Source organism: Haliotis cracherodii, unplaced genomic scaffold (genome assembly GCF_022045235.1).
Source record: "Haliotis cracherodii isolate W230 unplaced genomic scaffold, xgHalCrac1.p SCAF_1, whole genome shotgun sequence".
NCBI lineage: Eukaryota > Metazoa > Mollusca > Gastropoda > Lepetellida > Haliotidae > Haliotis > Haliotis cracherodii.
In genome coordinates this window covers 50,380,207-50,407,982 of record NW_027266264.1, presented here as the reverse complement: position 1 = coordinate 50,407,982, position 27,776 = coordinate 50,380,207, and the positions used below count along the sequence as shown (strand labels likewise).

Here is a 27,776-nt window from a genome sequence, read left to right as displayed (position 1 = left end):
TCGGTCTTTTAGTTGCATACCAGTTTCTCCAATATTATGCTCACCACATCCTGCACATGTTAAAACATATGTAACATCTTTACTACGACAGTTCATGTTTTTAACAGTAAATAGTTTATCTTTGCAAAATTGAAATTTGCAGTCTTCAAATATTATTGGGGAAGGTTCCACATCGAGGTGTGTTACATTTTGTTACGCTGACTGTATTTGTATTTTGTGAGAATTAGTTTGAGATTTGTAGGCTGTGTGCTGTGTATAAGTTTACACTCAGATAAACATGTTTTCATAGTTTTACTTAGCTGTAAATATGGGAGATTGGCTTTTAGAACCTAATACTAATACTTGATAGCATTTTGACAATGGAAAAAATTACCATGATACTAATATATATATATATATATATATATATGAGGATATGAGGAAATGCTCATGAATAATTTACTCTGTACAGCGTGAAAGGACCATGGAAAACATGCATCCAGCCTACTACATCATCTTCTGCATATGTGTCAGTGATTATGTACATACAGATCTAGTACAGCCAGATTTGAAACAGATTGATACATAATATATCATAACAATTAATGGTTTGTGAATGGATAAGCCTAATACTTTTTGACCATTTGATTTTTCACTGCTGTCGACATAAAGGCAGCCTGATGAACTATACATATTATGTTGTAGTTAATATTAGACATTCTATAATCAGCATAAAGGAATCTAATATTGTCTGTTTTGAAGCTGATGTTTCATATGGAACTTCATAATTCACATTTTCTTGAAGGTTATATTCAGTTTTCGACATTTAACAAAAAAGAATGAATACATGGTTTACTGATGATGTGAATGATACACTTAACTATATTTTATCATTAACTATTTGCCTAATTTATTTCAAATATTATGAACAGGTTCAAAGAGTAAGTTGAAAGCATATGATGCTGGTCACAGGACGTGGAGGGTTAGACAGCCGAATTTTGGTGTGTTTTAAATTCCTTTCAAAAATTGAATTGAATCAGCTTCATTATTTTGATCATATGGCAATGGAAATGTAAAACAAATATGTATCACAAAAATTCAATATTACTCTTACAGAGTTTGGCTGGTATGTGTTATAAATGTGTTATAAAATAGAACCCTAACCCCAACTGAATAAATCAAGTTTGTAGCAGCTGAACTTCTGAGGACAGACCAAACATATTCTTGTCGTATGGATGAGCCTATCCCTTTTTTGGCAAAATTTAAAAATATAAATGATATCCATCCATTCTCTGATCGATTGAAATATGATTTTACAATCTTTTGTTTGTATTTCGGTTAGAACTGATATGGAAAAAATCAACCTCATGGTCTTATCACTTCTTAAAATTGTGACCTGGCTGACCATGAAAAAATTGCAACACACAAAACTAAATTGCTCTTGCCTGAGGATCAAACAGCATGATCAGATACATACACTCTCTGTAACATTACACATAAAAAACAACAGCTTCTGACCTGTTCATGTGTTTTCGTGCCCATTTACCAACATACACCCAGTGATGACAGAGAGTGTTGTATTCACCCTTGACAAGGCAGGGTACAGAGGCCACTCAAAACACGACCCACAACCGACCCACTGATCACCCCGCTCATCACACACAATAAGACAGGGCCCCCTTTAGACCTAGATGCTAACCTGCAACGCCAAAGTTTGACAGATGCGATAAGCCTTTCTTTGATCTTCATACAGGTAGACGTAGCAAGGTGAATCTCTCACCTACGGGGCAACTCAATAAGGAGTTTGTCAGGGCCTCGTTTAAGACGCTTTGGAATGAGAAAAATGACAGGGCTGGTCTCGGAATGTCACCTTTTCTTTGTTGACAGGTTTTTGATGTACATGGGGAGGTGTATTATTATCCTGTAAACTAATTTGATAACTTGATTGTAAACATTGTTTTAATGGAATACTTTTTAAGGAGTGGTGAAGCATGTTCTGGAAGGATACTTCTGTAATAATTAGTATGGGGAAATCTGTGTGTATACTCACTAAGAGAGCACTGGTTTAACTAATATTGATTGCCACTATATGCCTGTTAAACAATTTACTCACTTAACCATTTCAAACACCCCCACTATAACATTTACATCTTTCCTACTAGTTGTTCGTGTCCATGCTATTTCTATGTAGACATAAATACCCATCTTGACATTCCTAAACACCTAAACATCCTTTTATCTATTTTCCTTTACCCTAATCCATGCTTTGTTGTTGGCTTCAAACACTCTGGCCATACCCCCTCCCCTACCAGTGATTCTATATACGCAAACCCAGTCACTCAATATATCCTAACACTACCCAACTATGCTCACCAACCAGTCTTTCTACACACCATCACCCCAATCATAACCCACACTTTCTACACACCCTCACCCCTACACACTCTCACCCCAATCATAACCCACACCTACTACACACCCTCACCCCAATCATAACCCACACTTTCTACACACCCTCACCCCAATCATAACCCACACTTTCTACACACCCTCACCCCAACCATAACCATCAATACTATACACCCTCACCCTAACCTTCAATACTATACATCCTCACCCTAACCTTCAATACTGTACACCCTAACCTTCAATACTGTACACCCTCACCCTAACCATCAATACCATACACCCTCACCTTAACCTTTAATACTATACACCCTCACCCTAACCATCAATACTATACACCCTCACCTCAACCATAACCATCAATACTGTACATCCTCACCCCAACCATAACCATCAATACTGTACATCCTCACCTTAACCTTAACCATCAATACTGTACACCCTCACCTTAACCATCAATACTGTACATCCTCACCTTAACCATCAATACTGTACATCCTCACCTTAACCTTAACCATCAATACTGTACATCCTCACCTTAACCTTAACCATCAATACTGTACACCCTCACCTTAACCTTAACCATCAATACTTTTCACCCTTTCCATAACCATAACCATCAATACCATACACCCACACCCTCACCATAACCCAGTCTTTCTATAAGCCTCTCTGCCGTACACCCACTCCTTTCCAGCAGTCAAGTGTCACCCACACCTGCCTCCTGTGAAGCTACCCAGCCCATTGTAGTGATCTTAGATGACTATTGTCATCAGACAGCCATATTGCCACCACCTGACATAGAGCATATATCACATCTTACATCAGCTCCCTACACTACAGGATCACTACAGAGACACTACAGCTCAAGTAGTACACATATCCACTCCAGTAACCACTATATCATACATCCTAGATCACATACAGGCTTCTTGTCTACAACTTGAAGCTTTACACTGATATTTTTGTATTTCTAATATCATTACCATAATAAACTAATGTCCAAAAGAAACTTAACGCCCAAAAAGGTTTTATATTTAAAAAAAAATTAAATATAATGTTTCATGATATGTTACTTAAACATATCCCTACTGCCAAACCAAACATGTTTGGTGGATAAAAGCGATTTTTATTCTAAATTTGTGAAATATAACGTGAATTTGCCCGAAATGAGGTTAGGTGCAGTAACACGAAATGCACGTGCAAGCTGTCTGTATAAAACGGCTTAGACGACTCGTTACAAACACAGTTACAAAAAGCACACAAAATTATGCCCCTTTTATCAAGCAAAGAGAGAGAGAGGGCCATTCGAATGTGTCAACAAGGCGCCCCCAACACTGACATTGCCAGAAGACTCTGCTGTTCTTGTGTTACCATCAGCAATTTATAGCACCGTTTACCACCGACTGGTCAGACAGACAGGCCACAAAGCGGTTGACCACCTGTGACTATGCCCGCTGAAGACCGTCACTTTTGGGCAACGCATTTAAGAAACCAGTTTACCACAGCGACATCAACCGCAGTGATGGCACTGGGACACCTGGTCATTCAACAGACTGTATACTGACGATTGAGGACATACAGTATTCGAGCTCGTCGACTGTACCATGGCGTAATGCTAACGCATCAACATTGACATAACTGGTTGATATGGGCCTGCCGAGTTCGATCTTGGCAAGTGCGTGACTGGAGTCGAATGATGTTTTCTGATGAAAGCAGATTTTGTCTGTACAGAAATGATGGTAGGGCTCGTGTATACAGCAACAGGTTGAACGTTTAGAGCCAAGTTCTGTCCAACAAGTTCAAGCATATGGAGGCATTAGCATTATGATCTGGGCTGGCATCTGTGTTGATCTGACAATGAGGCTGGTTGTTATTCAGGGAAACCTGACTGCTCAGCGACATAGGGACGAATTTCTGCAATCAGTCGTGCAGCCATTTATTCAACAACAACCATGTTGTGTTCTTTTTCAGCATGATAATGCTACGCTGAATACTGACAGGCTAACAACCAACTTTCTGAACAAAGTCAACATTCATGTCTTGACTGACAGTTGAGAAAACAAATCATCGCACCAACCATCGGTCAGGAGTTGGAACAATGATTGACGAATGGCAGAGAATCCTGCCATCCGACATCTAACTTCATCAATGCGTCGACGTATTATGGCATGTATTAATGCCAAAGGTGGACACACACACATTATTAACAAGAGTTTGCTACTAACGTGGCTATATCCCCCGCCCCTGTTACAGAATTTATGACATAATTATATCTAAACAAACCCTAACCTTTTTTAACCGAGGCGGAACTTGTCATGGAAATTGTAAACCTTGGAACCTAAGTCCATCTTGTTGCTATGGGAACGTAAAAAATAAAAATTTCTAAAATTTCTAAAAAGTAAAAGGCAACAGTTCAGCATGTACCTGACAAACCTGCTAAGTGTCATGAAAAAATATTAAACGGTTTATGAGTTGTGCTCCGGAAACGAAACGTGACAGACGGACGGATGGATGGAACCCGCTTCTATATCCGCCGCCAACTTTTATTGGGCAGGGGATAATTAAACATTAGACATGCTTTTACTTCTTTTTCTCACAACTGTTGTAATGTGAATTTTGTAATTTTTTACCCCACATCTTTGTGTCTCAGTCAGACCGGAAATTTATCACTGAATGAAATGAAATTTTCTGTACCTGATGGTCAATGATTACTCTTATGAATTATATACATATTGATTTTCTACATGCATTTGTCATTTAGTAACTCTTCAAACATGGTGTTGAGTATCTTTTGGACATTAGTTCATATACTCACCACCAAAAGAAACACAAACCATAGAAACATATAGACAAACATATAGACAAATGGTTCATCTCGAGTCATAGATCTATGGCATCACATGTGATGCATTCATGAGTGTTGATCCACACAACATAATAGGATGTGCATTTGTGCAACGAACCAATCTAATATCTCTTTTTTATGAGTAATTCTTCATATATTAACCAACATGTGTGGTATTAGCGTTTCGTTTGTTGGTGAGTACATATTCCATCTAATTGGGTGTAAAGAGGTACTCTTTAGAACTCCTTGAAATATTCTTCATGAAATCCTTTGATTTAAGCCTTCATTGCTTCAACTCTATTGGCGATGACATTTAAATAAAATGCAGACATGACACAGACAAATATTCATATTTATCCATTACACTATACTTAAAGTGTACAAAATAGGTCTGCAATGATTAAGAGACGCACAGGATTTGCAAATTTATTATTTTAAGGAACACATATAAAAAAAGAGTCTACCCTCCAAGATTAACCATACCCTGTACATTTAGATTCTAAAGCAGGGTTATAGGCATAATATTGCCAAGATTACTATATTTCAAACTTTAAAAGAAGACCACTTACAGCATCTCACAGTAAATTGATTTCCAAAAGAGGAACAATTTACTGAACCTTAGGTACATCAAACTCACAGCATCTATGCAATTTCAAACATTTCTCCTCACCCACCAAGTCTGACACAACACTGCTCAACTGTATATACCTTTTTTAATAAATTGCTACTTTCAATCTTAGAGTGATACCCTTATGATCATAGCCTTATTGTATTGACAGCCTCAACACACAGCCTCCACCAGACTGAAAGGGCCAACACATTGTAGATGCTTGACCCTCTCTTCGGATCATAAACCAAGCGTGTTATACAGATTAGCTTGTCTGACCTGGGAAAAAAGAAGTCTTTAGCCTAGTGTTAAAGGTCAAGTGGTACTGTTGCCACCTCCAGGTAAACACTTGCCGAGTAAACTACATGCTACACCTTGAGTGACCAGACTCTACAACAATCTATGAGCTGCCCGGGGTAAACACAAACAAATCTCATGTAAACATCAAAACATATGTTTCCCCACATCCTGATATTGTGATGAGTGATGGAAACAGACACTTGTTTATTGCATCTTCATCTATGTATATTTGAGGCAGACTGGGACCTGGAAGTGATAGTTGTTCAGATCTTTGTTGGTCACAGTTTTGAGAACTTCCACTGCCAACCATCATTACATTGGTAAGTGGAAGAGGAAAAAAACTTAGACCGCAATACACAGCTTTTATACATCCCTGTCAAAATTCTAATAATGAATCTATTGAGTAATATGAAATTATCCTGAAAGAGATAAAGTGCATTTGGAATGTGCAATCCATGTTATTTAGTTCATGCCTTCATTTGTCATTCTAGAATGATAATGATCATGTGAAGTCCTGTTGTGTGTACGTCACAAACCTTGTAACAGGCACATTATCAAGCCAATGCTTCTATTGGATATAGTAGCACATTTCACTTCTAGATAATGATTATTTCAAAATAAACATCCATCATTACCCATGCTCTACAAATCGTGGGATTGTCAACACAACCTTTTCTCAACATCGCTTTTTCACAGAAGCCTTCATTAACAAACTAACTAAGCCTTCTTTGATGAATGGTAAAATTCTTTTTTTCCTAAAGTGCCAAAAAAGATCTACATCTCTATGAACATATATGGGAAAAAATTCAAATTTTTCTTTCACAAACCCCCCAAATGCAATTACAGGTATCAGATTTCAAAGTTTGCACTCATTTCAGTTGTGTATTTCCACTCTGATGCTTCAATTCCTTGTTCATCTATCATCATATGACTTTGAACAGTAGTTTTTAACGACGTAATTATCAGGCTGAGTCCCATAAATATCAAAGAAGCAGCCAAAAAGCAAAGACTCTCTCCTAATGGTCATCATTAGTCGCCTTTGATGATATTTTTATCTCAACATTTTTTTTAATGGGGGAAAATGTCATATCGCATACAGACATACATTACCATCTCAATATGGTTACTTTCAAAGCCTAGCTTAGAGGCACTGAGAAAGGTGCTTCCTCACTTCAGCTTGTACATTTCGATATAAACACCCAAATATCTTTTGACATCTTTATGGCGACTTAACCTACTGAGTTAAGAATATATATTACCAATTTCAAAGATTACACCATTACACGGTACTCCAAGTCACGGGGCACATATATCAAGGGTTAAGTTTATGTACATGAGAAGGAATAATCCACATAGCTTTGTTGTTTTTCAGACCACAGGCTTGTTTTAGATCAATGAAAAAACACTGTTGTCGTTGAGCAGTTTCTATGCTTATGATGAGTATTCCTTGTGTGACAAAATATGATTTATGAAATATGCATGTCAAAGGACAAGCAACTGCTGCAAAGAATATCCTCTGGATGAATTGGAGTGCCTCTTAATGATATGATAGTCCTACTGATGGTAATATCTATTTGATGACTTCTCAGTGTGTGAATGTTGAGATAGTTTTACTTAAAATTAGACAGACATGACTTAATATTACCCAATCATGCACTGATTAACATTTGGAACAAACAAATGTTCATTTCATAAAGCATCTAAGGAAGGTTTTAACTATTTTCTGACCCAAAGCAATTGCTGAGAATCAAAATCCTATTATCATGATTTCTTACAATTACCAAACATGTATTCTTTCAGTGTGGTAGATGAATCTATTCAAAATGTGGCTATCTGCCTCTACATATATATTTGTAATGTGTCATAAACATCTTTTAAAGTGAGCATGTTTGCTAAGTAAAATATAAATATTAATATACCTATTCATACTTTGTTATGAATGCAATTACAAAAGCCAACTCTCAGGACATATTTTTTTAATAATTTTCACAAAACATCAGAACAATAAAGTTGAAATGTTGTGTGATGTTTGTTGCATATTCTTGCACATCTGTTGAACATCCTGGAACTGGTCCAAGATGACAATTCCAAAAGGATTGAAATCCAAAATTAATCAGTGGACAACAAAGCACATGCTTGAAACTTGACATAGCGGGTGTGTTTTTCTCCCCTTTTTTCATAAGTAAAACTCTCCTTCATCCAAAGGTTTTCCTAGTTGCCCAAAGGCTGCTGAAACAAGATATGGGTTCAAAAGTAAGGCGGCCATTTTGTAATGGTAAATTCTTTTCATCTGTTCCTAGCGCCAAGTCTTTCCATATGAGAATATGATTAGCGTATATTTCGTCACATATATATCAAAACACACATAAGATGGAATCTCAGCAGACAAATAAGCCATAACTTGGGCCCTTGTTCCATTTATTGGTTATGGTTGTTCAACGCTTGGTCAAAGGTCTTGTAAAGATTATAATGTTTGCCTAATTTTGTTTTACCCTTAAACATATCTCCTTGCACACTGGTGAAATATTTATCATTCTGATATCTCTTATCTAGGAAAGTATTCTTTAAGTGTTTGTTTATTTGGATATAAATACCCATAACTAAATGTTAAGCTTTTGTCTATTCCATGGCAATATTACTTTGATGTCCTCGTTGTGATTTTATTGTCTTTGACAATGTTTCAGTGCATCAACTTCAAGAGTTGATTTATCTGAGACATTACACTCATAACTACAGATAAGTGCATATTAATTATTAAAAGGGCAGACAACAGACAAACTATGTGAAATACATACATGGTCTCAATGCTGCAAGAAATAAAGGCATCAATTTCACAAGAACAAACTTCTCAACATGACATTTAAGACAAAAAAGAATGGCATAATTCTTTTCTGAAGTCAGTTTACTTTTTCTTAAAATATAATGAAAAAGGAGCAGTCTTTATAAAAGAATTTATAAAAAACTGGTTAATGAAAGGGTTTTCATCCATGTCACATTGTTTAAATCCAGCTGTAAGTTGAGTTTATAAATAGTGCAATAATAAATTTTTAACATTAATGGAATACTCTTGTAATAAATCAACACCTATATGAATGTATGTTTAACCTTTTTTCAACCTTCCAAAATAAATAAAAACAAATATATTCACCAGTCTTCAAAAATGAAATGTGCTTGCTTATGTATCCCCGAAATACAGATGACCCATCACCTCAATAACATCTAGTCTCAGCATGATAAATAAATATTACAGATTCTAGCTTATATAACAAACATTTGTGAGACTCCTATCCCTTTGTTAGGAAACACTCATTTATTTTACATTGTACTCTTCAGTGTTGGCCTGCCCTGAAAGGTGAAAGGTCACAGGTTCTTGGCATGCTGGGTAATTAGAAAGTTGCATCCCCAGCCCTCAAAATGACAAATGCTGCAATCTCATACCTCCTTGTGACCAAATGAGCAAAAAGGTTGTTTATTTGCACAAGATATTACGTGATAGGTTAGTCCCGTGTAGCGTTGGCTTGGCGTCCTGGCAGTTCTCCAAATGAACACATATCACTCATAGAAAACCTTTTCCCTTGTGGAGTTCTCTCCCCTTTTGAATTTTGCTTTAATATCATTGTACTGAGAAAAATACAACTTCAAATAATCATTGGCAAAAATGTTAACTGACCTCAAATTTTGATGTGATTGCTTACATATATTGGGATGCGATATAGTTTTAAACATATATTCATCCTTCAATGTTTTTGTCAACACATTTTGGCAACTCAAGTAATAGAAATAGGATTGTAAAACAATGCACAGATATTTTTTTATCAAGATCAGCATTGAAATACACCACAATAGTGCAGTCAATATCTTTTGAGAAGGTGGTTTAGAGGACCCATAAACACAATCGTCGGGTAACAAATTTATTCCACAAGGATCAGCCAATTAGGCCAGGACATTGATAGCGAATCTTCCAACACTGACAATTTTCTGACAAGTGCACGAGGCTTGTCGCATAGACAATCACGATCTAAGGTATGGAAATGATCTTTCAAAATTGAGACTGCAAGTTGTCGAGTGCGATACTTGCCCTTCAACACTGTTGAAAAGAAGTGTTAAATTAACCTCCACTACAAAGTGCATCGACTCAGGAACTGTTAAATTAACCTTGCGTACAAGAGAGCAAACCTTTGCTCTTCGATGTGATACCGGTCACAAGGGAGTCTAGCAACTAAAGAGGCACAGGGATATAAACGACTGCCCAAATTTCCAATTTAGGAGCATTAATGGAGCACTGAAGTTCAATTAAGGCGTTATGAACAGTATGACACAATCAGGGGATGGTGATGGCAACATCAAAAGAGTTACACCCCTTTCTTTCGGAAACTGACTATATGTCTGTCATGTTAATTTCCTATGGGAACTACGTGTGGATGATACATGATTCAGCTATTAACAAGGTTGCTAATTAATAGCAACAAACAACGTTAACAGTGTGATGTAGATATCTGATAGGGTCACTAATGGGTTGCATATGATGCACACAAGTCACTTTTTTTTTTTTCGGGATACTAGATATGGTTTAAACAGTATATGATTCAACTGCATCTTTTTTATTATGTTTGAGATTTTTTGATTTTTTTATGTCAATTATTTTCAGCTTTACACCAAATACAGCATAGAGAAACACTATAGCATTAGTGTATTAATTATACATTAATTTGGTTATCTTGTATTTAATCCGAAGTAAGTGACTATTTTGGAACTAAAAACATAACACTTTTAAACATTGTATTCTGTCATTGATACATTTAAAAAATTGGATAACAATTTGAATTTATATGTCTTTATCTTTTTCTGTCTATAAAAAGTAATCAGTATTTGATTAGTGGGTCAGTGAGTGATTATTAAGGTTACATCAGCAATTTTGCAGTTATTTGCTGCAATTTTTAAGTTATAGAAAACCGATAAACACAAAACAGAAGTGAGAGATTCAGAGTCTCAGCCCCCATCTCATGAGTTTCTTTACCTCCGATGTCTAAAACACGCTCTGAACACTGACCACTGAGACTTCTACAAATAGGAAACTGTGTATTTGCTAAACATGTGACAGCTCGTGTCAGGATTCTCACCTAATTAAACAAAGCTAAAACCCAGCCAGTGTTAATCCCTCCCTCGTTAGCCCAATGAGAGTGGATTTTCAAAAAACAAACTCTGTCACAAGTCTATTAAAATTCCAAGGTGTAAATCTCAACAACGCTTGTAAATCTTTTGATCTTTTGAACCAATAGGTGATAATACTTTAACTTGGGGTAATTTGTTGGGTTAGCTCAAGACAATTCTCTTACTCCAGGAAACAGGAAATGGACCAGCACGCTTTAGCCTTGGTTTCTGATAGTTGTCAAATATTTTGAAATGGTTGTCTTTCAAGTTTTACAACAAAAATAACATTGGAGAATATGGGTCAGTCAACAAATAATATGTTACATCTGCTTTCAGCTGTATTATCAGATGTATTTCCCCATGACCTTTCTTTGTCTTTTGGTGATTATAAAAGATAGTGAAAGTTATGAGTGTTTTCATGAATTTAATAATTATGTTTACAAGCGATTAACTTCAACACTGTTGAATAAACCGACAGATAAATCTGTGCTAGCTGATATGGAGAGTTATTCCCTGCATGTTAATTATGGTTACATGGTACTGTAGTGTCAACAGCATCTACTAAAATTAGTAAAACCATAAGGACATACACAGTTTGTTTGTCACAGCATGATTTCATGATTATATATTCTTTCTGCATCATAAAAACTATCACACTGCAATTGAGCAGGACTTCATGTCAGCACTATTTCAGTTCTTCCATATGCAGAAATTTGTAGCTGTACACAGATAAACAACTTAATTTTTTTTTTATTGTATTCTACATTAGACCTAAGGTCGCAGCTTCTGGTCTCAGGATATATGGGACAATACAAAATATGTGAATTTGTGTACATCTACAAATTCCTGTGCTTCATGGTGCATCAGCTTAATGTATACTACATGTACTCAAAAGAAGTTATAATACACCTTTTCATATGATGTCAGTTAATCTGTTATGACATGACAGATAAACTATATAGCCATAAGAAAAACATCAGGTGTATTTTAACTTTTTTTGAGTTACAGCTTGGTTAAACCAAGATACATAGGTACCATACTGACCAAGGATCATGATTAGGTGAAGCTGAATTTGAATACAAGTAAAGCAGATCCTGGCAATGATAAGGGACACAACTCTGCATAGAAAATAACACCCCAGCGAAACAAACTAACAATAACATGCTTCCATGATTTATTCTAACCATAAGTGGATAGTTTATACACTAACAAAATGGTGTTTCACACTTATTGCCCATGTGGACTTTTGTACCAGAACGCTTTAACCCCTAGGCTACCCAACAGCCTTTTTTATCACAAAAGAATATGAAGAAATCAAATCTGAAATATCATGTAGTATTTTATTTCTGTATCATTTTAAAGAAATTAGAATTTCTGTATCATCAGCAAAAAATGATTTTATTTAAAAAGACACAAAATTTGCTAAATTCCTATAACAAAAACATGTCCCCCTCTTAATAAGTGTTTTTAGCATAGAAAATGAGTAAGTAAGATGAACTCTTTGGCTGGAATATTTTTAGAAATATTATTTCTGAAATGGATGATTTAGGTCGACAGAAGTGAAATCATGGAAGCCTTAGGTGACCAATATCATTAAATAGCCATCACACCACCCATGTCCCCTTCAACACAACCAGTATTCTCTTCATCAAAAACCTGTCATAAACTGATGACATTTTTTCCCTGCTTGGGGCAAACAATTCTGTTTTGACAAGCTGTCAACAGGCCATCTAATCTGGAGATATTCCCAGGGAATTTCATTTACGAGCAGAGATTACTTTTTAGTGAGATAGGCAACTTGGAGCAGATAACCACGTGGGGTAATAAAAATCCCCCCAAATGACCATAAGATATTAGGCTGACTTATGAGATGCTAATTTCTCACCTTCAGAATGCCAATTACCTCATGATAAATGTGGTAATTGGTAGCTACTTTCCATGGCGGACTGAAACAACTTTGCAGACCTTTTTACCACCCTGTGTCAAAGGTCAAGACATATCTAGTGCGAGGTGCCCCAGGGTCATAAATAACACGACCCAAGGCGACCTGTAACTGGTTTGAAGTGTAAAACAGTGATTAGCCATGATGATAGGAAAGTAACCATAGCCCTGCAGCTATCAAAACAAAGGCTGTTTATCTGGCTGGATATTTTACAGACATACCTCTCCCTCTCTCCAGTGATAGGGGTACAGTGAGGAGGCCCATGTGTACATTAGGGCAGCAAATTGGGGCAGATATAGGGAGAGGCTGTATGATTGTGTAACATCTTAAGGTGGGAGGAGAAAAATGGTGGCTATTTCATGCACAACATTTACCAGGTTGCTCGCATCATTACGTTGATATTTTAAAGTAAATGTTATGCTGGTTGCCTAGATGGTGCCACATACTCTAGACACAGATTAATGTTATCAAATGTTTACACATTTAAGAAGTGTAGTCATGCTTACCAGGCATATTTAACTGAGTTAAAACTATGAATAGTTATAAATTCTGGATTGTTCATGAATTCTTTCAATCTGAATATTATTGAAAATTATTGATAAAAGTTCCTGAAAGTTGATATATCTATCTTTAAAATTGATTTTTTTATTAAATCAAACTCCTTTATTCTTTAATTAAATGACATTTATTTTTCAGAACATGATACCTCAATCATACCAGACCAATTAATTTTCTTGTTTTACAATGAGAAATGAGTGCTTTGTTACAGTTTCATATTGCTAAAACTTTCATTTCAAGAGTTCATTCTTCAAATATTTTAAAATTTTATATATTGTGTTTTGCCATATTGACAAAAAGAATCTGGAGACTTACAGTGGAACTTAGAGAATGACAACTGTTCCAGTCCAGTTGTCCGTTGTTGGTTGGTTTGTTGTTTAACCCCTTCACTCAGCAATATTCCAGCTATGTTATGGCAGTCTGTAAATAATCAAGTCTGGACCAGACAATCCATTGATTGATATCATGAGCATCGGTCGCAATTGGGATCGATGACATGCATCAACCAAGTCAGCGAGCCTGACGACCCGATCCCATTAGTCAGTTGTCCTTGTGAATAAGTAACCGATGTAACCCAAGAGTTCAGAAAAATTGGATCGCTACCACCTTGAGTGTCCATCTGACACATTTTCTATACTAAAGCATATTCCATAGAAATCAAGAAAACAAATTGTTTGTTCATAGTTATTATGAAGGGTAGAACAGAGTGACTGGTAGAATGATTATTGCTTAAAAGGTAAATAAATATGAAAAGCCTGTAACATCGATCTACAGTGAAAGAGAGATTACAATGTTTGCAAGATTCATAAATCTGGATTTTCATTATACAGAAGATTTACTTGGGTCAGTATCATCAGGGTTTCTCTGTCTCTCTGAATGTTGTAAATGAAAACTATCCTATGACTGAGACAGTGATGGTAATACCATTCAGGCAGGCTCAGTTACATATTATGCACATCTTCTCAGACAAGAGGTGTTAATTGTGTACTACATAAATCCAACAATATAAATGCAGAAAGTCATGGACCAAGTTGTGCTACATCTTTCAGCACATCTACCTGTTCCCAGGAATAAACCCTGCAAGATCAGCTGTTGAGAGTTTTCACATGATATAGACACCCTTGGCTGGTGATTTGTGAGACAGTTGACTCTTTAACCACTAACAACCCCCCATTGTTTGATAAGCCTAATTGACAAGCAATGTCCCACAGGGTGAGGCCGTGACTGCCAGTGAAGGACCATAAACTTCATGAGATAAGCATATTAATCCAATTAGCTGCATCAGATAGCCTAATGAGATGCCTTGCTCTAGCTGTCATACACATCAGGTAAAATGTACATGAAATGTGTGAGAAGTGACAACCATCCCTGTCAGCCTTGATCGACAGGCTATTGATCATTGTGTATGTCACAAGCAGTCATTATTTAAGCTGCTTGTTAGGATCATAAATTATATATATATATATAATTCATACATGTTCTTAGGTATATATATCTGTGACAGGAAAAGTGCTGACATTGCAAAACGGGTTGCCCGATAATGAAATACAGAACAGGTTCTGCAGAGTTGAGTCTATTTAAGGTGGCTGAAAGTGAAAGGAATACAGGGCATGATTTTTTTAATAATGATCAAATATATGTAATGTAATGTAATGTAATTAAGAATTACAAATGACTTTGAAATAACTGCAAAGTATTTCTGAGGTTTACATATGCATATGAATGTTTTGAAAACTTTAATATCAAGATTTGTTTTACCTTTTTTCATTCATTTCACACCAGTGTCTATTTCAGCATAAAATGTTCCATGATGTCCACATCAACATCAGGTGGAAACTAGAGATTGTCTGTTTAAATGTCTGTAGTCATCCTACTCAAAGTCTTTAGCTGACACTGTGAGATTTATTTGAGATACAATCCCCATGTAAAACATTAATCAGGTAAATTGCCTGTTGTTTTTTCAAGAAACAACAGCTCTGAACAGTACAAGTAAAGATGTACCAAGGTTTTACCTTGACCTATAAAACCTGGGGTCCAAAGAACCCCAATACTTAATTTCAAGGGTCCTTGCATTGTAGGCAATATGAGAGTCCTGTCAAGTAATCCTGGAATGTTGTAGTGTGCTGTAAGACCTGATAATGGACCTATATAATTCATGTCAAGAATTCGATACAATGAATAATATTTTTCATCTCTAAGGGTGTAACATATTTCTTTTCTGTGTCCATTCTCTACATTTAAGCTTACAGGATTCACATTTCTGCACCATGTAAAACTCTGCAACCTACCAACTTTAAAATACTGTCTCAAGAACCCTCAAATTATCAATCTTGGAAGTGTGGCCTGACAATTACGTGTGACAGTTATGATCATTGACAAGTCATGGTGTAAAATTGTACAGTGGGTCAGTTAAAGCCATGGTGTCTCCTATATGACAATAGGTTGCCACAATACATGCCATGATCATGGCTTAAGTCAACACAAACCCTTTTAAAAACCATAATACTTTTCACGAAATCTGTATCTCCATTATTCATTTAGTTACTTCAAGCATACACAATTTACCCCATAAACAGCCCTCCGCGGGGTGGGCCATCATGAAACTCTCAAATTACATGCTTGTTCATAACAGGCTTTCAACAATATCAGGATAGGATATTTCAAAAACAGAAAATACATCTATGATTTGAAAACTTAAAAACCTCCCTGTTTATAAATGAAGATGGCTCTATCCAATAATAATCCCCTTTTATAGAAGCTACCACTCAAAGCCTTCCACTGTCTAGACGGTCAAAATGGTTATAACTTCACGATAACATTCAGCACTAGATTGCATCTAAACATTTTCAAAATTACTAACATAAGTTTTTCAAACCCCAAAATAATATAAAGGTAAAAAGATCATTCTTTCAAGTCTGTACAATGTCTTCTTTCATTTGCTGGAGTCGATTCCCTATGTGAGATAAAGTTCCTTTCTAAATCTGGTAATTACCAAGAGTGACAAAGCATACATTTACTGTCAGCAATTCCAGTCAAAATCAATCCAGGATCCTATCGCAGCCTTCAAATCATGAGCGTCCATTTCAAATCATACACTCTATTTCGTGTCACTTCAAACAGGAAACCATCATCCAAACTTGTCAATATCAGTAAAGGTTGAAATCAAGTGAAATATATGACAAAATCAATTGAATGTAATTAATGAAGAGCACTGGCAGGAAAAAGGCAAGGACAAGTGTAATAGTCAGTCACCCATCCTACACCCGATACCCCACATCACCATCAGTGTCGAGTTACTACAACCAAGGACATTCCTTTGAACCTGTGGTGGTCCACACTACAACCTGCTATTTATCGTCATTTAAACTTTCTATTCGTAATCGACAACTTCATTACTCAAGGGCAGAGGAGAAGTTATACCTTTAATCATAGGTGACGACAGTTAACTCCGAGGGCAGTTACACAAAAGCTTGTATGCTCAGAGCATAATTAGTGAAGCATTCCTAGATATGGATCTTGCTTTAAAGAAATCAATTTGAGTATGCAGTTTCATTTAGCAATCATTTGTGGGTGAAATGTGACACATCACATGCAGTAACTCGTGTAACAGATGATGCTAGCCTGTATTGCAGAGTCAGTCAATATCCTGCTTAATGTTATGAAAATGTCACATCTGTTATATTAGATGCAAAAAAAATGTTAAAGTTGTGTTACCTAAAGCAGTACATACATGAGTTAACCTGGATGTGATCAACACACATTGTCTGCTCTAAATCATGCTCTGTCTGCTCTAAATCATGCTCTGTCTGCTCTATATCATGCTCTGTCTGATGTACTCATCATGTTGTCTGCTCTAAATCAAGCTCTGTCTGCTCTATATCAAGCTCTGTCTGCTCTATATCATGCCCTGTCTGCTCTATGTCATGCCTAGCTGTCTGCTCTATATCATGCTCTGTCTGCTCTATATCCTGCTCTGTCGGCTCTATGTCATGCCTAGCTGTCTGCTCTATATCATGCCAAGTCTGCTCTACTCATCCTGCTCTATATCCTGCTCTGTCGGCTCTATGTCATGCCTAGCTGTCTGCTCTATATCATGCTCTGTCTGTTAATGCAAGCCTACTATATATATATATATATATATATATATATATATATATATATATATATATATATATATATATATATATATATATATATATATATATACACACACACACACAGTAGTGCACAGCAACACAACATGCCACCTATGATTTCAAAACCAAGATAATGTATTTGACAATTGACACATTACTGCTTTCCTCTAGGGAAATACGGATACAATGAGCAGACCAATAACCTGTGGGCTTTGGGTGGGGGTGGAAGAGCTGGAACTTTTGTTTGGGTACAATATACTTTTCTGTCACTCCTGCAAGATATGCAAAGAAAGGGACAAACATTTTATTAGAAATCCAGAAAACAATTTTGTCCCTACACTTTCTTGAACAATGCTTTACACATAGATGTGTGGTGGCATGTGAGTGTAATGATGGAGGAGACATGAAACATGAAACACATTTACCACATTGGTGAAACCCATCACCTGTACAGGCCAAGAGAACACAGTTCATAATCAGAATAAATTGAGGAATCGAACCAAAGATAAGTGGATCCTGCATGGCTAAGGGAGATAACTCTGCACAACTAAATGCAATGCCATTGTGCCTGAGAACAAATATTTTCAAGAGAAAAAAACCACTTGGAGAAAAAGTTAATCAGCCCAAAAAACATGAAGTAATCTTCAGTAGATTCTTTAAAATGACATTCAGATATGATAGGAATATATATAACAAGATGTCAGGAATGGTTTCTCGTAAAACAGGTCAACAACATTTGATACCTTCATGCAGAGGACCAACTGGATACAAGTGAATTGTGCTACAGACAGCTGATAGACAATAAAGGATATTACATCACACCATCATTTTCAGTGCTAGAAATTGGAGACAAATTTGTTTGTTATCAATGAAACCAAATATTAAACAGCTGTTGAAAGCAACGAACCACAGTATGGAACAAGTGACTGTTTATTTGAGACTGCTTAAGTAAGATAACAACCCGCATGACACATGTAACACTAAGAAGCATATGTTGTGACAGGACAAATGTAATCGTGAAATACTGTCTAACATATATCTTAAACACACGCTGTTTTCAAACTCCTTGTTTTTATGTGGCAGATGTCAAGCAAAAATTACCAAGTCAAACACATTTATTTTGCTTAAAATCTTGACAGCCATTACAAACACATCTTTATTTATGTCCAATTACAGTTTAGGGGATGTTTGTGTCTATGTCGAAAAATACCTTCCATCACATAATAACAGTAATTATGATCATTTGTTTTCTTAAAGTGTACAATTAAATAGGAAACACAAACTTGTCATGATCTGAGCAACAAAAGTGCAAAAAATTGTGGAGGCAACAAGAATAGATGCACACATTGAACTCATGTGGGGAATCAAAGCCCATCTGTGGTGTGATGATGGAACGCTGTAAACAGCATGTCACCAGTCCAACAATGTCAATAAGCATGATGAATAGGTATGATTAGTTCTACAACAATGAATAAAGACATTATTTTTGCTGCAAAGAGAAACACCTGATCTTCAATGCATTTGTTTGATATAAACTGAACAAGAAAAGAACAATAAAATATCCTCCAAGATATGCAGGATCTCTAACATTATTTTGTTCAGTAAAATAAGAATAATAGGAAATCCTGGCTAAAATGATAGGAATGACAAAAATACTGGCTGGTAAGGTTTCCCCAATGTAAACTTATGTATATGTATGTAGCCTGTAGATCTAGCTGGAAGTGCTCTGTGAATGCCAGTTTCTTCCTCTGAGAGCAATGACCTAACAATGAGAACCATTGTGACCTACCTGTGAGAGCCATACTGTGGGTGGCGCCTCCTGCTACCTGGATGACATGATGACCTTCAAGAACTCTCTCTGGCTGTAGAACATCATGGCGCCGGTGTCCACAGGCCCGACTGTATCCCCACATGAAGACGCTACCATCATCTACAAGCAGGGTGAACACATCACTCATGGAACATGTATTCAATACAAACCAATAACACCACCCTGTGAGTGGATGCTGAGTCATGAATGACAGAGTGATGTGGGGTTTCACATCCTATATGAGGCACCAAAAGAAAACTAGCATGGGATTTTGTCATTTTGGTCATAACATGGAGGTCTGTTTTTGTGTTACAAAAATAACTTAGCAAGCAAACATTATGGCATAGATGGTAACTAGCCAGAAGTATGGCTATGTTGCTATACAAACAAAAGATTTCACCAACATATCCCTTGAGGATTACAGTGTAAAACTGGTCCTCATTGCTTCATGCTTGTCAGAATAGCCAACTAAAATGGTGATGGAATGTTTGGACACTGTGACCTGGCTGATTGTGTGTCATCATACCCTGACAACATTGAACGTTGCTCATGCTTTCAGTCACTGGTGTGCCTGGTCCAGACAATTATTTACAAACTGCTGTGATATAGCTGGAATATTGCTGACTTGCTGAACATTCGCTTCGAAGCAAATGGTAAACTTAAAAACAGCGCTAAACCTCTCTTGAAAAAAGGCCTAGGGGCCTACCACAAGCTTCAGTCCACCATTTTTAACCAAGATATACCAATAGCTCTTGCTTGCAAACTATTTAAGACACTAATCGAGCCAGTAATTTTATATAATAGTGAAATCTGGGGTGTAGAATCAATCCTACTGAACAACTGTGATTCATTTATCCCCGAAAAACTGCAGCTCAAATTTTGTAAATCCATATTAGGTGTCAACAAAACAACACATAACTGGGCAAGCCGAGCTGAACTAGGACTCTACCCCCTTATCTACACAGTATTAATCAAAATAGCAAATTTTTATCACCATGTCTGTTCTTCCAAAAACATAATACTTCAGAACGCTTTTACAGAAAGTACATATTTGGTGAAAAAACGATTAGGATGGGTTTACCAGCTAAATCTGTTCTTAGGAAAACACAATTTGAGCATTTCAGCTTTCCTATCACCGATATTTAAAGAGACAATCAAATCTAAATTCAACTCCCTCTTCAAGGAATCTCTCCAAGATGTAAATACAACAAGAGGCACAGGAAACAAACTTAGGACATATAGGATAGTTAAAAATGAAATAAAATTAGAACCTTATCTCAGTCACTGTAAAGTAAAAAAATATCGAGTTCACTTTTCTAAACTAAGATTAAGTAACCATAAATTAAATATTGAACTTGGAAGACACACAAAGCCACCAACCCCACTACATCAGAGGCTATGCTCTACATGTTCAATCATTGATAACGAAAAACATTACTTACTTCACTGTATTAAACACACTCGAGAAAGAAATATACTCTTTGGAAAATTATCTAGACAAAATGTAAATGTAAATGTCCACAGTCATGAAGATAAATTATTTCAATACATCCTATCAAATAATGAAGCAGTCAATATCAACTGCATTTGTTTCCACATCTATAATTTCAAACAATAAATACCCCTCCATAATCAACCGTTGACAATTTTATGTATAAAAAAGAATATCATCACATATATAATATTGATTATTTTGTTTGTGTCTACAGGAATGTAAATTATGTATGTCTGTATATATGTTTATATTGATCATAATGTTTTGTCTCTTAAAATTGCATCTGTCCCGTAATGGAACGATTCTGCAATAAATATTATCTTATCTTATCTTATCATAGCTTTCACATAGCTGAGGTACTACAGGAGCTTAAACAATTAGTCTACCATGTAAATTGGTTAAGTAATTTCCGATAATGCCATGGCGTTTGGGTAGCTGACACATTAGACTCTGTTTTTTTCTGAAGTTCCACTTTTTGCCCACATATAGCTTCATTCACGTAGTGTCAAAGTCTGCCACTAATCTAGTCATTGCTGTTACTACCCTGATCTTTACTGCCAGTTATCCAATCATTGCTCTTACTACCCTCATCATTACTACTAGTTATGCAATCATTGCTCTTACTACCCTGATCTTTACTGCCAGTTATCCAATCATTGCTGTTACTACCCTGATCTTTACTGCCAGTTATCCAATCATTGCTGTTACTACCCTGATCTTTACTGCCAGTTATCCAATCATTGCTCTTACTACCCTCATCATTACTACTAGTTATGCAATCATTGCTCTTACTACCCTGATCTTTACTGCCAGTTATCCAATCATTGCTGTTACTACCCTGATCTTTACTGCCAGTTATCCAATCATTGCTGTTACTACCCTGATCTTTACTGCCAGTTATCCAATCATTGCTCTTACTACCCTCATCATTACTACTAGTTATGCAATCATTGCTCTTACTACCCTGATCTTTACTGCCAGTTATCCAATCATTGCTGTTACTACCCTGATCTTTACTGCCAGTTATCCAATCATTGCTGTTACTACCCTGATCTTTACTGCCAGTTATCCAATCATTGCTCTTACTACCCTCATCATTACTACTAGTTATGCAATCATTGCTCTTACTACCCTGATCTTTACTGCCAGTTATCCAATCATTGCTGTTACTACCCTCATCATTAGTACTAGTTATGTAATCATTGCTGTTACTACCCGGATCATAACTACTAGTTATCCAATCATTGCTGTTACTACCCTGATCTTTACTGTCAGTTATCCAATCATTGCTGTTACTACCCGGGTCATAACTACTAGTAATGCAATCATTGCTGTTACTACCCTGATCATTACTACTAGTTATGCAATCATTGCTGTTACTACCGGGTCATAACTACTAGTTATGCAATCATTGCTGTTACTACCCTGATCTTTACTGCCAGTTATCCAATCATTACTACCAGTCAGTAAAGTTTTGTTTAACTGTCTCCAAGAACTATTTAATAAATCATACCATGAAACAAATCTTTCTGAAATGTGATAAAAAAAGGTTTTAAAACTTCACATTTTCTGCAAATCCATGATAATGTAAGGTAAACAGACAAGGCCACAGCCATCAAACAGTGCTGACTGTCATGCTTATACCAACAGAAACTAATATTTATACGGGTAAGCATATTTCAATGTGTACATATAATCTCTTATGACATAGCATAAGATTTGAGATCCCAATTTTAACAAATATATTCATTGGGTACTATTTCATGTTAACCTTCACAATTGAGTTTCTAAGGAACAAGATGCTTGACACAGGTGTTATCAAATTTCGGCTGACCTGATGCAAGTCTTTTCTCCTGAATATCAACTTGTGATATCGGCAATTGTGCCTTGATAAACAAAGGGTGTGCTGAGGGACACCCCTTCATAGCTTCGCATTCTTGAACAGAGGGGGGTTGTATTTGGGAGGAGTGTCGGTGACAATACAAAGCCTATTGAATGGCACAGTGTCAATAGCGTAACACTACACCAGATTATAATCACAAACCTACAAACACTCATATTTTGAATGACATCACGAGTAGATGGTCCATGTATAAGCTTCATTTTGTGACTAGTACCAGTCTGGCAGGTTTACTCTGTCATTATATCACTACTTCCTGTCCCGCATGTAATTAGTAGGAAACCTGAAAGTTATTTAAACCGTCAACATCAAATAACGTAATATATATCCTTTTTCAATTTCTCCAAATTAACATAACATCAAATATCATCGCTCTTGCAATATTATAATGAAATATTGTATGAGCGATGATAACAATAATTTATCATCACTTGAATTATTTGTGATTGACATTTTTGTCATATCAGTATGAAGTGTACTGAGTTACGTTTTTGTGATTCATCTCTTATTGTTTGATAATATTAAAGTTTTCTATGTAATTTAATTTACTTATGTTTGTTGAGTTTTTGTAAATCCCATAGAGAAAATATCTTTGATAATTAATATGTCCTACCAATGGGTGTGGTTAATAGAGAACCAAAATAGTCCCAAAATACTGGTATATTCAGGAGAGAATTCATAGTTCCCAATGGTGTTTCAGCCATATGTTTAGCACATGTACAGCCTGGGCCTATTTCATAAAACACCTCAAGACTATCATCTTAATACCCAACAAAGCTAATTGTTTAACTTCAAACAAATCTGCAGTAAAGAGCAATTTCCCATACCTCTCCAGGGAAGTCTCACAGCGTGTAAAATATTCACCAGCAAAATTTGAAAGGAAAAAGTTTTATAAACATCATTAGAGTAATCCCCTATCATATCTCCCTGTCAACAAGATAATCATTAAAACAAACACATCAGGTCATGCTATGAACCTGGGAAATGATACATTTCACATAGTCTGTGAAATTGCTCTTGAAATTGACAGGTTCAAGGGGTTAGCAATCAGCTGATTGGGGGTCAACCAGAAAGGTAACCAAAATACAGACACCGGAACAAAATTTCTCACAGAATCCCTCCCCTTTGGCTTGAATGCTCTGGAGACAAAAGTGTATCCGGTTTCAATCCAGACAGGAAAGCATTTGGAAACCTTAGGGGTTTGCCATAACATAAACAGTTCCTGAAAGAAAACATCTCCTTGCTACATTTGTCAAACTACGGGCTTCCCTCCCTGGGAAGTTCAACTTTTGTTTCTCTTTATTTATTCAGCTTGCTAATTAGTCCAAAACTGCCTCAAATGAAATAAATATTTGGAGATCATGACAAGATATTTTTGTTTAATTGACATATTTTTGTTAAGAATATGTAAAACATGTCAATATTTTTTCACAAGGGTTTAATTTTTAAAGATTTTTTTTCTTGCTTTCGAACAGGGGTTGGTAGGTTAACTAGTTGTGTATATTATATGCAAACACACAGACAATCCTGATGGATTAGTTGTACTATAAATTGAGACATACTTTCAAGTATTAGAAGAAATATCATGTATACATATTATTCCAAAAGTCACAGTGTATGTCTGTTACAACACTTGAATGAGTGAATTTCAGCAGTGTTTGATGTACATGACAGCATGAAAGAAGAGAGACACAAGTCATTCAATGCTTACTGGGTATGGTGCCGACAGATCAAGGAACTAATTTCTAATTTGGGATTCAAATCGATGACCAAGGCATCATGGTAATCTAAGGGAGAAACACTTGAACTCAACTTAACATCATATCCCCTTGAAGGCAAAAGACCACTAACAACCCCCTTGAAAAACTCAATTTATCCACTATCCTAGCATTTTCCTCCACAAATTAACTGTTTCCATCCACTTCTATACCAGTGAGTACAATATGCAAGAGTAAATGCACACCTTTTATTCTTTTTACATGAAAAATTCAATTTTCAATTGCTTTTGGTGAATAATAATAAATGAAATAGTGATAGCCATCGACTTGACGTGTTTACTTCAATCCCACATCAACATTCTTTGATCTCCACTTTGTACGTCAGAACCTTGGATATGGCATGGTACTGCGAAGACTTTAAAATTAGTTTTTGTTACGATTCTTTATGTTTACCTCCTCATCTCAACATTGTTTGTTGCCCCATTCGTTTTATGGCACCAGGGCCATTTATCGCATGTGTTAAGTGAAATCCATACAAAATGAAAAAGCTTCTCATGAAATGCACCATAAAATATAAAAACTTAACTGCCGAATATTGAGATTTTTCTTTAATCCCCTGGGAATAAATCACACAATCAAGTGGCCAACAAATTCCATTAACATCCCTGGATACATTTTCTGAAAAGAACTGGACAGAGAAAGTCACCGTAGCTCATCCCATTCAGAAAATCCAATCAACAACAAGTAGCCATTCTTCCTGCTATTGTAATCAATTTCCACTGATCCACAGAAATGTACCTCTATTTGGACAGTTCCCTCCCCAATACACCCATTTCTCACCATCACAACCCTTCCTCATTAACAACTGGTATCAGTGCCCACAGAAGGCAATTTACCCATGGACGCTATTATTTCATCATTGTCTCTTTTTGAATGAGATTGAAAGATATTTACACTTCTTGTTATCCCTTGAAGTTCTCTCCGTGGGAACCAGTTGCATGCTGGGAGCCTGGGAGTCTGACCTGATGCCTCAAAGGTCATCAGTGATGTAATGCACAACTTAAGGTCAAGGGGGTCAAGGGTTGGATCTTCTTGTCCTTGTGACAGCCCCAAATTAAATTGAAAATGTGGGTGAAATTTCACCTGTAGCCTCCTGGTGTAATAATTATCCTCAGTTCAGGGGCGGGGTCAACTGCTTGTTTTTATTCAATCCAATGATATGCTCTGGATTAGGACAGGGGAATGAACTAGGTGTTGACTGTCCGTAGGAGAATGAATTAATATGCCCCTGAAACCTTCCTCCTGTTGCCTTTAGATAAGATCTGTCAGGCTGAATAAGGGATGGAGGGAAGCTTCAAGGACTGAGATAATTCGTGTACTATCTGTAGTATTATAATAATGATGTTCCTAGCATCAGTATTCTTCTGGGTCACTTTGACCTATCACAATGAAGTGGTCCCTTTAAGACTTTTATCTATGATCTCCAGTAGATGAGATAAGATGATCTCCATTGTAAAGATGTGATAACATCTCTTCCACTCTCTCTTATTGAATTGTCCACCTTTTAATTGAGATTCTGATTTCATCATCGACTGATCCCTGCTCACAACAAACATGTCAACACTCATTAAATCTCATCTCAGATATTGGTAGGAGGTGAACCATAGGTGCATTGGAATTTAACAGTGATCAACATGCTGAGAAAACATATTCTAAATTAGAAGGTTTGAAATATTTTCCAAACTAACTGACATTACATTGTATCTTAAAACCACTTGTCTTGTTCAAAGTAGTTAATCCGTTTCTCCAAATTGTTGTGTTATGTATGTTAACATTATTTCTATAAATCTATGTTTTGTTCTATTATTTTGTTTTCCATGCTGCAACTGTCACTACACAAAATGTTCATTCAATAAATCTTCTCTTCTCAATTATCAAACTGAATAATATATAAGAGATTTGCTTCCCCTGGAAAGCCTGTGTTGAGATTTGGTGTTCTGACAAAGTCCCATCTATTGTCACAAGGCAGCAAGAAGTACAATGTTGTTCAGCTTCAATGACTATGGGAAAGTTAAGGTTGACTTCCAGTGGAGGAATCACAAAAGAGAATCCCATTTCACACATCTTAAACAATTTACTTTCCCTCCTGGTCATGAATAAATAATGTCTGGGATTTGTATGACAATTAACTGTGCTTGACAACCTATCCTAGCAAGTACAGTGTTTGTAGAATATTCATCAACGGGTAGCCTTGAACATATCTCAAATAGATCTTGGTGATATTTTCAATGGGATGCTGTGCATCCAGAATCTGATTATTGCAGTCTTGTTATGACTAGTGGGTATGGGCGTGGTTTTTTCTGGCTGTCACTTGATGGGTGGGTATGATGGCTAAGTAAGGGTCACAGTGGTCATTTGTGAATGAGGTGTGTGGTTTGCTTGGTGGGGCTCAAACCTCTAGCTTCTGGTGTGGAAACAATGGGGTGTGAGGTACATACTCTGGTTTGCTGGTGTGGAGCTCAGACCTCTAGCATCTGGTGTGGAAACAATGGGGTGTGAGGTACATACTCTGGTTTGCTGGTGTGGAGCTCAGACCTCTAGCATCTGGTGTGAAGAGACTGGGGTGTGAGGTACATACTCTGGTTTGCTGGTGTGGAGCTCAGACCTCTAGCTTCTGGTGTGGAAACAATGGGGTGTGAGGTACATACTCTGGTTTGCTGGTGTGGAGCTCAGACCTCTAGCATCTGGTGTGGAAACAATGGGGTGTGAGGTACATACTCTGGTTTGCTGGAGTGGAGCTCAGACCTCTAGCTTCTGGTGTGGAAACAATGGGGTGTGAGGTACATACTCTGGTTTGCTGGTGTGAAGCTCAGACCTCTAGCCTCTGGTGTGGAAACAATGGGGTGTGAGGTACATACTCTGGTTT

General features: G+C 36.6%; 1 protein-coding gene across 2 annotated transcripts in view; it reads right to left on the bottom strand.

The window, feature by feature from the left end:
- The window catches only part of LOC139479023 (uncharacterized), a 190,168-nt gene that overhangs the window by 73,719 nt on the left and 88,673 nt on the right, over positions 1 to 27,776 (bottom strand). For both annotated transcript variants that reach the window (XM_071261760.1, XM_071261767.1), the window contains exon 7: positions 19,717 to 19,857. In XM_071261760.1, the coding sequence (XP_071117861.1) occupies positions 19,717 to 19,857 (141 nt within the window). The remainder of the gene's footprint in view (positions 1 to 19,716; positions 19,858 to 27,776) is intronic.